The sequence below is a fragment of the Cebus imitator genome, unplaced genomic scaffold, assembly GCF_001604975.1.
Source record: "Cebus imitator isolate Cc_AM_T3 unplaced genomic scaffold, Cebus_imitator-1.0 Scaffold140, whole genome shotgun sequence".
NCBI lineage: Eukaryota > Metazoa > Chordata > Mammalia > Primates > Cebidae > Cebus > Cebus imitator.
This window is the reverse complement of record NW_016107455.1, coordinates 2092287-2106814: the sequence shown is the minus strand read 5'-3', so window position 1 is coordinate 2106814 and position 14528 is coordinate 2092287. Positions and strand designations below refer to the sequence as shown.

Here is a 14528-nt window from a genome sequence, read left to right as displayed (position 1 = left end):
ACTATGTGGCTATTTAAATGCCGAATCTACCACTTTTTAGTTATTTGACACAAGGCAAGTTTCTCTGTGGCCCAGTTTTCTCATCTGTAAATTGGCAAGAATAATAAAACCTACTTGTTCAAATAAAGGGATCTGTATAATGACTAGATCAGCACCTGGCACATAGTAAGTGCTAAGTATTTTTTTGCTATTAGTTTCTCGATAACTACAGATTATAAATCTAAGCATAAAACTGATACAAATTTCCAGATAAACTCACGATTCTGATGAAGTCTATGATTATTAAGTATGCACTTACTCTTCTAACAAACATGTATAGAAGCACCTCTGGAGGCTACTAGGTGAGAAGGAGGCTACAAACCTGCCAAGATCTTACAATAGAGATAAAGAAGACATATACCTAAAGGTGTCTGGTGAAGTGGTCACAAGGCCACAAAAAAAGTGGGTTAACCTGGATTAATACCTCCTTCTTCAACATAATGGTTTGGCTGACTATCCTCATCAGGGCTACTTAGCATATTAAAGAGCATAAACATAAGCTATTCTAAAATCTAGGAAGTAAATATGAACATGAAGAATTATATTGCCCAAATCAACAAACTAGTTTTGTGCCAACAGCCTTAATGAAGATAAAATAAATGAAATACACTACTAAATTAAGTGCAAAAGAGCAATCTATTAATTTGCTAATTTTGTTAAGAATAAAATTCTACGAGATTGATTCTGTAATTCTCTTCATTTAGAAAAAACTTCGGTCTGGAGAACAGATTTCTCTGTACCAAATGACGTCGTTTGGTAGCACTTTGCCCCCAGCAGAGCTTCTTTCAAAATTGGAGGAGTCAATCATCTCAAACCCCTTTGCTGGTTTATCAACTAAGTTTATACACTGTTCTGAATCTTTTGTCATTTCAACAATGTTTACAAAGTCTTCACCAGCAGAATCCATCTCAAGAAACCACTTTCTTTGCTATCTATTAAAATCAACTCCTCGCCTGTTCACCTTTCATCATGAGATACTATTGTTAATTCAGTCACATGAGATAAGACTGCAATCCAGTCACATCTTTCAGGCTCTGCTTTCTGACCCTTTTCTTTTCAAGACAGAGTCTTGCTCTGTTGCCCTGGCTGGAGTGAAATGGAGTAATCTCGGCTCACTGCAGCCTTCACCTCCTGGGTTCAAGTGATTTTCCTGCCTTAACTTCCCAAGTAGCGGGGATTACAGGTGCATACCACCACACTCATCTAATTTTTGTATTTTTAGTAGAGATGAAGTTTCACTATGTTGGCCAGGCTAGTCTTGAACTCCTGCCCTCGGGTGATCCACTCCCCTCAGCCTTCCAAAGCACTGGGATTACAGGGATTACACACATGAGCCACTGCGTGCAGCTCAGACTCCACTTCCAACTCTAGTTCTCTTGCTAGTTCTGCCACATCTGCAGTTACTTTCTCCACTGAAGCCTGAACCCCTCAAAGTCATCCAAGATGGCTGAAATCAGTTTCTTCCAAATTCCTGTTAATGCTGATATTCTGACCTCCTCATGAATGTTCTTAATGGCATCTAGAATGGTGACTCCTTTCCACATCGTTTTCAATTTACTTTGCACAGATCCATCAGAAGAACCACTATCTATGGCAGCTTTGGTCTTATAAAATGTATTTCTTAAATAACAAGACTTGAAAGTCAAAAATCACTCCTTGAACCACAGGCTTCAGAATGACTGCTGTGTCAGCAGGCATGAAAACAACATTCCTTTCCTTGTAGATCTCCACCACAGGTGAATTGTCAAAGAGTAGTAATATTTTGAAATAATTCTTTTTTTTCTGAGCAGATCTCCACTTCAAATGGGCTTAAACTATTCAGTAAACAATGCTACAAACAGATGTGCTGTCTTCCAGGCTTTGTTGTTCAATTTACAGAGCACAGGCAGAGTAGACTGAGCATCATTATTAAGGGCTCTAGCATTTCTGGAAGGGTAAATAAATAATGGCTTCAATTTAAAGTCACCAGCTCTATTACCCCTAAGAAGTGAATCTGCTGTCCTTTGAAGCCAGGCAGTGACTTCTCATCTCTAGGAGGAAAGTCCTAAATGGCATCTTCTTCCACCAAAAAACTGCTTCTTCTACATTGAACATCTGTTGCTTAGTGGAACCACCTTCATCAACGATCTTAGCTTGATCTTCTGGATAACTTGCGGCAGCTTCTAAATTAGCATTTGCTGCTCCAACCTTGCACTTTTATATCATGGAGATGGCTTCTTCCTTAAACTCCATCAACCAACCTGTTAGCTTCAAACTTTTCTTCAGCGGCTTCGTCATCTCTCTCAGCCTTCATAAAACTGAAGTGAGCTAGGGCCTTGCTCTTGATTAGGTTTTGCTTTAAGGGAATGTTGTGGGTGATCTTCTAACCAGACTATTAAAACTTTCTCCGCAACAGCAATAAGGCCATTTTGCTTTCTTATCATTTGTGTATTCACTGGAGTAACACTTTTAATTTCCTTCAAGAACTTTTCCTTTTTTTTCACAACTGGGCTAACTGGCACAAGAGGCCTAGCTTTCAGCTTAGGTCGACTTTCGGTAAAGGTAGTCATTTCTGTCTTTTAATTTAAAGTGAGAGTTGTGTAACTCTTTCTTTCACTTGAACACTTACAGGCCACTGCAAGCTTATTAATTAGCCTAACTTCAATACTGTTGTGTGTCAGGTAATAGAGAGGCCTGAGAAGGAATGAGTTGGGAATGGATGGTGAATGGCACAGTCAGAACACACACAACTGGCAGGGCGCACTGGCTCATGTCTGTAATCCCATCACTTTGGGAGGCTGAGGTAGGAGGATTGCTTGAGTCCCCAGGAGTCTGAGACTACCTTGGGCAACATAATGAGTCCTTGTATATACAAAAAAAATTTAAATTATCTGAGTACAGTAGTGCGTACCTGTAGTCCCATCTACTTGGGAGGCTGAGGTGAGAGGATCGCTTGAGCCCAGAAGGTGGAGGTTGCAGTGAGCTGAGATCATGCCACTGCACTCCAGCCTGGGGGCAATAGAGAAAGACCCTTTCTCAAAACAAAAGAAAGAAAACCTACACATACACAACATTTATTAAGTTCACCCTCTTACATCAGTGAGGCTGTAAACAATTACAATAGTAACATCAAATATCACTGATCACCATAACAAATATAATGAAAACATCTAAAATAATATTACCAAAATGTAACACAGAGACATAAAGTCAGCATATGATGTTAGAAAAATGGCACCGCAAGACTTAGCTTGACACAGGGTTCCCACAAACCTTCAGTTTGTAAACAATAATATCTGCAACGTGCAATAAAGCAAAACACAATAAAACTTCGTAGGCCAGTACGTGAGATTTCTCTGTATTCTTTCTTTTTTTTTTTCTTTGTAGAGATGAGGTCTCACTGTCACCCAGGCTGCAGTGCAGTGGCACCATCACAGCTCACTGCATCTTTGAACTCCTGGGCTTCCAGGGATCCCCCTGCCTCAGCCCCCAAGTAACTGGAATCACAAGCATGAGCCACCATATCTGATCTCTCTCTATTTCTTACAACTGCATGCAAACCTATAATTTACTCAAAACAAAAAGTTAAACATATATGAAGTGTTGATCAATGTAGCAAATGACAATAACAAAACCCAATTTCAATTTAGATTAAAGCTACATACCTTAAGTAGTATACAACTGTGAAGCAGCATTTAGAAAAACAGATAACCAGTCTGTAGAAATACAATTCTAACTAAATAAACTCAATGCATCAGCCTAGAAAGAAACGTACAATTACAAAGCCAAGCATTTCACATAAATCTTCAGAGTCAGCAAGGTACACTTCATCATTTCCATTATCTGCTTTCTATAAGATCTGATGATATAATAGCATTTCTCTTGTTCTGTTCTCAACAGGTCAGAACTAAACTAGTGAATAAACTAGCCTAACTACTATAGTTAGAAAATAAACTCATTATGATTTGTACTCAGTGTTCCTGAGGAACTGGAGTTGAAATGGATGATGAGGAACAACTTTCTGTGTCATTACATATAAATAAAATTCTTTGAAGTTGTTTGTGGCACACAGATAGAATCCTTGTTCTATGTAATGAGTTCTTGCTTTTAGTACTCATTATGTAATGAGTACATACGTTTTAGGTATGCTTTCTGAAAACGACATTTTGAGCAACTTAAATCAGATTTTACATGTAATAAACCATTTTCTATTTACATAAATCAAATAAAGGTCTTGTAAATCAAACATGCCCCCATTTATTTCCCACTTTCTGCACAAAACTGGATTTTCATAGGTTTTCTTAAAAGGATAAATGGTCACTGAAATTGGTGACTTTATATATTTGAGACTTACAACTATCCTCAAATTACAGTAATTTTATAGCAATACTGGAACTGTAAGTCAAAGAAAACAATGTTTGCTGGATTCACTTGAGAATGAAACCAACCGGCCAGGCACGAAGGCTCGCACCCATAATCCCGGCACTTTGGGAGGCTAAGGCGGATGGATCACCTGAGGTCAGAAGTTTGAGATCGGCCTGGCCAACATGGTGAAACGTCGTCTCTACTAAAAATACAAAAATTAGTTTGGCATGGTGGTAAGCACCTGTAATCCCAGCTACTTGGGAGACTGAGGCAGGAGAATCCTTCAGCCCGGAAGACAGAGGTTGCAGTGAGCCCGGTCACACCACTGCACCGCAGCCTGGGCGACAGAGCAAGGCTCTGTCTCAAAAAAATAAAAGAAACAACCTAAAAAACCCCGAAAATTATAATCGCAAATATTCTACCCTATAGAGGAAGGGGTTTTTCTTTCCTTTAAGTCCCCTTACGCATTAGTTATCTTTCTTTTATCGAGTTTTAAAATATCCTCTAAAGCTTATTTCAAAATATACATGAGTCCGTAAGAGTCTTCCTCACAGAAGGGATCTGTAATTTAGAGGAAGACAATGCTGACACTAGCTTAACCACGCATTCAGCACACCACAGTTACAGTGAGTCACACAGGAATTCCACACATTCCCTACCCACTGTCATCCTTAGTTTACATAGTGGCATCAATAGAGAAAAGCCAGTGACTCCTAAATGTCTTCTCAGATTGCCCAGTCTCCAGGTCCTTACTCATTTGGCTAAGACCAGATAAAGCAAACAAACACCATTCATTAAAACGCATCCTGGACAGTGTAGACACAACAGAGTTTGTCCATAAAGATGACATCATCTGGTTAAAATTATATTTAAACATATTTTCCTTTAGGGTCTAAAATATATAATCAAGTAGAATGATCCTTCTTTGGCAAGTACTTGGTAACAGCCCAGAGGTGTTCTATAAAGTCATCTACAGTCTGTAATTAAGAAACAAATTTCTGTTTGTCTCAAAACCAATCTAAACTAGCTGAAAACAATAAGCTACATTTCATTACCAGTTATCGTCCTGAGGAATCACTAAAGCCATATCTAAATAATTCTCTTTTTAAAAAACTAATTGATTTCCCCAGAGTGCACACTGCAGTGGCACGCATTTCAAGAGCAAACGTGATTTCAAGCATATATCTTAAAACAATTTAAACTAACCCAATGTAAGAACTTGGCAAAATCACTTAGATAATATCTTCCTCTTTTAAAATGGTAGGAAAGTAACTAATAAGCAAATAAACAACGAAAAGAGAAAACAAGTAAGCAGGTACATAATAAATAATGAATGATAAGTAAAAACTTAAAAATCGATCCCTTTGTAAGCCACAATTGATGAGGTTTTCACGTTTACATCAAGCATTGTGGTGATGCAGTCTTTCACTTATAGTTAGCCAGAGAGATCTTTAACGTCTGTGTCTTATTGCCACATTTCTTAATTTCTTCAATTATGTTAAGTGAATATAATTAAGCTGGAGTAGAATACATATATACTGTTTTAGTGCTAAGAGCTTTTTATTTTACAGAGAACATTTGGAAAATACAAAAAAACAAAGATGAAGGTAGAAACCAGCTGTAACCTCACTTCCATTAACATTGATATGGTGGCATATTTCCTTTCAGCATGGGTAGATGAAGGAATATCTTTATTTGCCTTTTTCATGGGTTGTTTAACACAAACATTTTTGAAATCACAGCACGTTACCGGGAGACAGAAAGCGAAGCGCTTGACAGATTCAGATCCTACTCAGTTCAAGGAGAAAATAAAAAAATAAAAGCTAAGCCATTAGCAGTGAGATCCTGGAAAATCGCTTTTTCCTTTTTAAAAAATGAATACAACTATTTTAGAGAAATTTTCGACATATGGAAACATTCAGTAGAAAGTACAGATTATATACCCTTTCTCCTCCACCTGTGATTACCTCTGCCTTAGTGTGGCACACGTGTTAAAACTGATGACCCAATACTGATACATTACTAACCAAGTGCCATGCTTTAGAGTTGACTCTTTGCACTGCACAGTTGTGGGGGGTTTGTCATGGATCCATCCTTATCATACAGAATAGTTTTACTGCCCTAAGTAGCCTATGCTTCATCTAGTCATTTTTCCTCCCTTTCCCATCCTGAACCCCTGAGAATTGCTTATCTTTTAATTGTCTCTATAGTTTTGCCTTGTCCAGAATGTCATATAGTTAAAATTATACAGTATGTAGCCTTCAGAGACTGGCTTCTTTTATGCATTTAAAGCTCCCCCATGTCTTTTCCGGGTTTGACAGCTCATTTCTTTGCATCGCTGAATAATAGTCCACTGCATGGATGTACCATCATTTGTTTATCCATTCACTTATTTGAAGACATCTTGATTGCTTCCAACTTTTGACAATTATGAATAAAGCTGCTGTAAAACATTCATGTAGAGCTTTTTGTGTAGACGTAAATTTTCAACTCATTTAGGTAAATCACTAGGAGCATGACTGCTAGAACGTATGGTAAGACCATATTTAGCTTTTTAAGAAAACTGCCAAACTGTCTTCCAACATGGCTGTACCATTTTGCATTCCCAACAGCAATGAGCGAGAGTTCCTATTATTCCACTTCCTTCAGTGCTCCTTTTAATGTTGTCAATGTTTTGGATTTTAGCCATTCTAATAGTTGTGTAGCGGTGTCTGCTGTTTTAATTTGCAGTACCCTAATGATACTTAATGATGTTAAATATCTTTTCACATGCTTAATTTACTGTATGTATATCTTCTTTAAGGTGTCTGTTCAGATCTTTTGTCCACTTTAAATTGTTGAATTTTAAGAGTTCTTTGTATATTTTCATACAAGACCTTGTTCCTGGATTGAAAGATTTACGGTTGTTAAGACGGCAATTCTCCCCAAATGGATCTCTAGATTCAACATAATCTTATTTAAAATTTCAGCAGGCTTTTAAACAATCTGATATTAACATTTATATGGAAATGCAAAGGACCCAGAGGAGTCAAAATAATTTTGAAGATACATAATAAAGTTGGAAGACTTACACACTACCTAGTTTCAACATTTATTATAAAGCTACAGTAACCAAAACAGGGTGCAACTGGGACAAGGATGGACCTATAGGTCAATGGAACAAAGTTCAGAAATAAACAAGTGTCCAATTAATTCTCTACAAAGATGTTAATATCTTTAAACAGATGCAACAGAGGAAAGGAGTCTTTTCAACAAATGGTACTGAAACAATCAGATATTCATAAATAAACTCCGACCCTTATCTTACACCCCGCACAAATGTGAAGTCAAAGTGGATTATAAACCTAATGTTAAAGGTAAAACTGTATGACATTGGCTGCAGGTTTAAAAACAGACAAACAAAAAAGCTGAAACTAAAGCTCCTAAGAGAAAACAGAAGACAAAAATTTGTAACCCTAGGATAGCCAAGATTTCTTAAATAGGCCAAAAATACATGCATCAGAAAGCAAAAACTGATCAACTAGACTTCATCAAAATTAAAAACCTCTGCTCTTTTGAAAGTCGCCAGATGAAAATGAAAAGGAAGTCATAGGCCCAAAGAAAATACTTGCAAAACCTTTATCTGACAAAGCAATTATGTCCAGAGTACAGAAAGAAGCCTTACAACGCAACAGAAAAAGAGAGACCCACAAAAAAAGGCAAAAGACTTGAACAAACACCCCTTACTGAAGAAGATATACAAATATCACAACAATCTGTGAGTTGTGAATAATAAAAAAAAATACACGAATGGTTAATAAGCAGTTGAAGGAATGCTAAACATCATCAGTCCCTAGAGAAATGCAAATCAAAATCACAATGAAAAACCATTACATTTCTACTAAAATGGCTACAATAGAAGGGCAAGTTGGTAAGAACTGAAAGCAATTTGAACTGTCAGACACGACTGACAGGAATGCAAAAACGGTACAACCACTTTGGAAAATCTTGACACTTTCTTATAAATTGGAACATAAACTTACCATACAACTCAACAATACAACTCCTAGTATTTACTCAAGAGGAATGGGAACATACGACCACACAAAGTTCTCTTTATGAACATTCAAAATAATTTTGTTTGTAACAGCCAAAAACTGAAAATAACCCAAATGTGCAAACCAATAGTTGAATGGATAAAGAAATTGTGGTGTATCATGCAATGGAAATTATTCAGCTATATAGAAAGAAATCAAATACTGACACTTAAGAAAAAGAATGAATCTTTAAGCACTATGCTGGCCGGGTGCAGTGGCTCACGCCTGTAATCCCAGCACTTTGGGAGGCCTAGGTGGGCAGATCACCTGAGGTCCAGAGTTTGAGACCAGCCTGACCAACAGGGGGAAACCCCATCTCTACTAAAAATACAAAATTAGCCAGGCATGGTGGTGTATGCCTGTAATCCCAGCTACTCGGGAGGCTGAGGCAGGAGAGTCGCTTACACCTGGAGGCAGAGGTTGCGGTGAGCGGAGATTGGCCATGCCCTCCAGCCAGGGTAACAAGAGCGAGACTCCATCTCAAAAAACAAGCAAACAAACAAACAAAAAAAAAAAAAAAAAAAAAAAAAAAAAAAAAAAAAAAAAAAAAGAAAAGAAAAGAAAAGAAAGAAAGAAACACTATGCCAAGTGAAATAAGTGCAAATATGAATTCATTTGTATAAAATTCTGGAAAAGGTAAAACTAATCTATAATGATAGAAAACCAGTAAGCAGCTGCCCAGGACTGGGGGACAGGGACTGATTCCAAAGGGGCATAAGGAACTTTCTTGGGGTGATAGAAATGTTCTTTATCTTGATTGTAGTGGCAGTTAAAAGGGTCTAAATATTTTTAAAGCATACCAAACTCTAAACTTAAAATGAATGCATTTTTACTATAAGTAAATCCTACCTCAGTAAACCTGATTTATGAGGAAAGAGAATGGTTGCATCAGGCTGACCCACGTGACCCTGAGCCCCACACTGCTCACTTTCTTTTGATTTTAAAATGAATGGCATTTTAAAAGATATCCATTTAATAATTTATCAGGAATGAGACGGATTTAAGAAGAGAAGGCAGGAAGGCATGGTCATAAGGTTTGAGTTTTAACTTTTCAATCTTTTTCTATCTCTACTTGGTGAACACCTACTCATTCCTCAAGAACCAAATCAAATGTTTTATTTCTATAAAGCCCTTTCAGAGGCTTCAGCAGATTAATGACTCCCTTTTATGTGCTCCTCTAGTACTATGTCCATATCTTAATAAAGCATTTACTACTTTTCACCGTTAACTACCGATTCATGTTTCTTTTCTGCTCCCCCCCCCGCCCTGGCTGAGCTCACTGAAGACAGGGATGATGCCACTGTGCTTTACTCAACTTCTCTACCACCAGCACCCAAACAATACTTTCCACATCATAGATGCTCAACAAATGCTCGTTAAAACCACCAAAACTGGTAACCACAAATTACATGTGCATTTAGATAGCACATGAAGAAACAGATGGAATGCAACTGAAATGTTATTGTCTCCACCAAAAAAAGGAGAAGTTTTTGAATAAATATTCATTATGCTGATATATAATAAGACTAATAAGAGTGATTTAAAAATAACTTGAGTTTTTTTTTTTTGAGACATAGTCTTGCTCTGTCACCCACAGTGACATGCAGTGGTATGATCTCAGCTCACTGCAACTTCCACCTCCCAGGTTTCTGCCTGGAGTACTGTGTTTAAAAGGACTCCTAGGCCAGATCTTCAGGCACTCAGGAAGAAAACAAAGAAGTGAGAAAGGTTAAGCGGAGAAGCAGTAAAGTGTAGTGCCACAGTAGCCTAGGGTTTCGAGGAAAGATTATAACGTTAAGTCAGGGAGAGTACTAAGTCCTTGTTTTCAGTCTCAACAACTCCTCAAATTCATCAGACGCTCTTTTCCATTCAGTATCATCCTGTCTCAGTTTCTCTCTGTACAGAATTGGCACACACGCCAGCCAGGCACAGTGGCTCATACCTGTAATCCTAGAACTTTGGGAAGCTGAGGCAGGTGGATGGCTTGAGCTCAGGAGTTTGAGACCAGCCTGGCCAACATAATGAAACCCTCTTTCTACTAAAAACACAAAAATTAGCCGGGTGTGGTGGCATGCATCTGTAATCCTAGCTATTCGGGAGCCTGAGGCAGGGGAAACCACTTGAGCCTGGGAGGTGGAGGCTGCCGCGAGCGGAGATCGCAACACTGCACTTCAGTCTGGGTGACAGAGTGAGACTCTATCTCATAAAAAAAAAAAAAAAAAAAGAACTGGTAGACACAAATAGATTCACAAGAATGTTGAAAGAAATGCATATAAAGTATATCATATAATAAAGTATATTATATGTAAAATTGAGACTTTATACTTTGATCAAACAAAAATGGAAAAATGCCTTTTAAATTCCATCTTCTCATTTTTATAACCCTAAACAAATTATTAAAGATGTGTATACTTGAATTGTTTCATTTTCCTGTAAAATGAACCATATTAAACTCCTCAAGGATTTACTTTGAATAATTAAAGCAAATGCAAAACTTTCCGCAAAATTCATACAAAAGTTTGAATACGTGACGTGTTATGAAGTCACGAAATAAATAATATTTGTGTATTTAATAACTGGTAGTCTCTTCTCAGCATTGAATCATTCTTTTCAAAGGAAACTATTGCACTCCTGTTACATTATGAGGCAATAAATATAGAGACACTGATGCAATTTAATTTAATCTATATTTTGTGCTATAAGAATATGCTATCCCCTAAATTACTGTGTTCCCCAAGAATAGGCTAATATAATTTGGGATGCAAAATTTTTTTTATGGTGGTCTTTATCCAACACAAAAAGAACTATACCAAAGCTATAAATATTACAAACTAAACATGCTCTAGAAGAGACTGCCCCCTTGTGTGTATCAATAACATCCAACAGATTCAAAAAACTAGTTCCACCACTGGGAGCACCCAGGCTTCTAAAAAGGTCTGGATATTTCTGTGTTTTGATTTCAACAGCTTATATTTAAAGTGATGACCTTTAAAGGAAAATAAATTGAACATTATGCTAAGCTTATAAAACATGACTAATTTATGACATTCGGTAGCAAATATCAACATGATTCCTAACACTTAACTATCATGGATACAAGCTGCTCAAGTGCTTATAAGCTAAGTCCACAGAGATGAGTAATTTTCTCATCCTTAATTCTACAACAAAATACAAAGCCAAGAGCAAAGAAACCTGTACATTTCAGAGAAAAATAGAAAAATAATGAAGCAGACTATGGTGGCTTGTTTTAAAATATATATATAGTTCACCCAGGTATTTAGGTATTTTCTTCTGAAATCTTGGAAAATAAAAACTTTTAAAAATTTGGTATATGGCCTAATGTCTCTTTATAAGACTTCTTCTCATATAAACAGAAACAGGCCATTCAAACATAGGTCATTACCAGCATTATTATTTTTACTAATAACCTGCAGGATTGGACAAAAGCTTTAGAGCCAGACTTGCTGAGGAAAAGAACACATTAAGGCAATAAAAAACATTAAGGTAACAAGTGATGTGAAATACTCAACAGCACAAGATCTTTTCTAATTATGGTCAGAACAGTTGAAATTCCTTTCTATTGAAAAGCCATTAGGAGAAGAAAATGAATTACCATGGGTAAAGCACTTACCATAATAAACATCATAAAATGTTTGTTACATAAGTAAATGAATTAATAAACATAGGAAACCACATAGTGCACATACATTCAACAATACCTACTTTCGAAGGTGGTCATGTTCTTTCAAAAATAGCTCAGTTCTTCTGTTGTTTACTCCAGATCCACTTTTATATGACCTACGACAAAAGAGAAAATTTAAAAACATTTTTGGCAGAGAATGCACAATCAGATTAAGTGACTGACCCTAGTGATCTTGCAAGTAGAAAAACTGAGCCTCTCCCAAGTTTTGAACGAACAATGAAAGTACATAATCCTTTTCATTTCCCTCTGAACAATGTTATTTATTACAACTAGATAAATATTAATGCCTCTGTCTCTCTAATTTAGGCCTAACAGTTTACTGCTTTTCACCAAAGTAACTTAACATTCTGAAACAACCAACCAAAAAATCAACTTTTCCTTTACTTGCTATCTCTGATATCTTCATTTTTCTCCCAGTGGAAGTAAAACTTACGACTGATTTAGTACATAGCACACAGGGTGGGAAAGCTGTTGAAAGGAAACGTTTTCCTTCACAATAATATATGTAATCCACCAACACCTAAGGAACACTGAAATCAAGCTAAAGATTTTCTCATTTTAGCACACTTAAGGATAATTGTTTTGGTCCTCAGTGTATTGAAGTTGACAAAAAAAACTATTCTTAGTACTACTATCAAAAATTTAATTTTGCTGTTTTCCACTAATAAAGTATCAGGAACAACTGGTTTTTGTTTTTTTTTTTTTTGAGACATTAGAGTCTCATTTTGTTACCTAGACTGGAGTGCAGTGGCACAATCTCGGCTCACTGCTGCCTACTCAACCTCTCAGGTTCAAGCGATCCTCCTGCCTCAGCCCTGCAAGTAGGAGGAGCATGACAACATGCCTGGCTAATTTTTGCATTTATTTATTTTTGAGACAAATTTTCACTCTGTCACCCAGGCTGGAATGCAGTGGTGCCATCTTGGCTCACTGCAGCCTCTGCCTCTCGGGTTCAAGTGATTCTTGTGCTTCAGCCTCCCAAGTAGCTGGGATTACAGGTGCCTGACACTATGCCAAGCGAAAATTTTTGTATTTTTAGTAGAGATGGGGTTTCACCATGTTGGCCGGGCTGGTCTTGAACTCCTGGACTCATGTGATCCACCTGCCTCAGCCTCCCAAAGTGCTGGGATTACAGGCGTGCGCCACTGTGCCTGGCCACTCTTTTCACTTCTACCTTCTACTGTGATAACTCAGAGTTGGTACTCAGGAGCTAGTTTAAGGAACAGATGGAACATATCTTTTACAGCCATTTTTCAAAAAGCACGATATTACAATGGGTTGCATTCTAGTGATCCCCACACATTGTATGTGGGGGGTGCTCAACGTCTACACATTAAAGGCCACCTCCTACACAGGTTCTCAATGCATTCCTCAAAATGTATATATAAATGGACTGTACGGAAATTGAACAAAAGACGTACATGTCCTGAAGGAATAAAAATCTTATAACTGTGTTACTGTCACAACAAAATAAAGGATCTCCAGGAAAGTGCTTCTGAGAGTACACATAATCTATAGTTTACAATAAATGTATATCATAGTTTATAAAACATCACATAATTTATCACAAGTGAAATGATAGCGGGTATCATTAGATGCTCCAAACTGGAAAGTCTTCAGCTTCAATGAGATGCCCTGGAACTTAACTTTGTCATTAGTGTTCAGTTCTGACAAAATTTTCAAAAATGTATATGAAATGCTAGAACAGATCATTAAAGGAGAGGTGAAGGGACAGAAGAAAAAAATATTTAAAATTATAGATTGAGATCAGTATAAGAAGGTTAGGAGTCCTTAAATAATTTAACATAAGGCTATGAGTCTGTATATATTACTGTTTGTAATACATAACTGTTGGGACAAGGGACAGGAATAGGTGATAATCAGGAAGAGAAACATGAAGAGCTTCAGTTATTGATAATGTTAATTATTAAAAATTTTATTTTCTTTGAGCCACCTGCAGAGGATCGTAAAAGTAATGTTATAATTCTTAGGGTGGGTGGTAAGAGATCAGAGAACCATGAAGACATCCATCACCTAAGCAGGACTTTGAATTAAGACAGGAAAGTCAAGCCTGGCAGGAGCCAATGATAAAATAAGGGAAAGCATGAGATAAACATGGAAACGGGCCAGCCGCGGTGGCTCAAGCCTGTAATCCCAGCACTTTGGGAGGCCGAGGCGGGTGGATCACGAGGTCAAGAGATCAAGACCATCCTGGTCAATATGGTGAAACCCCGTCTCTACTAAAAAATACAAAAAATCAGCCGGGCATGGTGGCGCTTGCCTATAATCCCATCTACTCAGGAGGCTGAGGCAGGAGAATTGCCTGAACCCAGGAGGCGGAGGTTGCGGTGAGTCGAGATCGCGTC

The 14528-nt window shown here is 37.4% G+C and overlaps 1 protein-coding gene across 4 annotated transcripts in view; it reads right to left on the bottom strand.

Moving 5' to 3' along the window:
- The window catches only part of GOSR1 (golgi SNAP receptor complex member 1), a 38392-nt gene that overhangs the window by 11851 nt on the left and 12013 nt on the right, over positions 1-14528 (bottom strand). For all 4 annotated transcript variants that reach the window (XM_017542037.2, XM_017542039.2, XM_017542040.2 and 1 more), the window contains exon 6: positions 12183-12257. In XM_017542037.2, coding sequence (XP_017397526.1) covers positions 12183-12257 — 75 coding nt within the window. The remainder of the gene's footprint in view (positions 1-12182; positions 12258-14528) is intronic.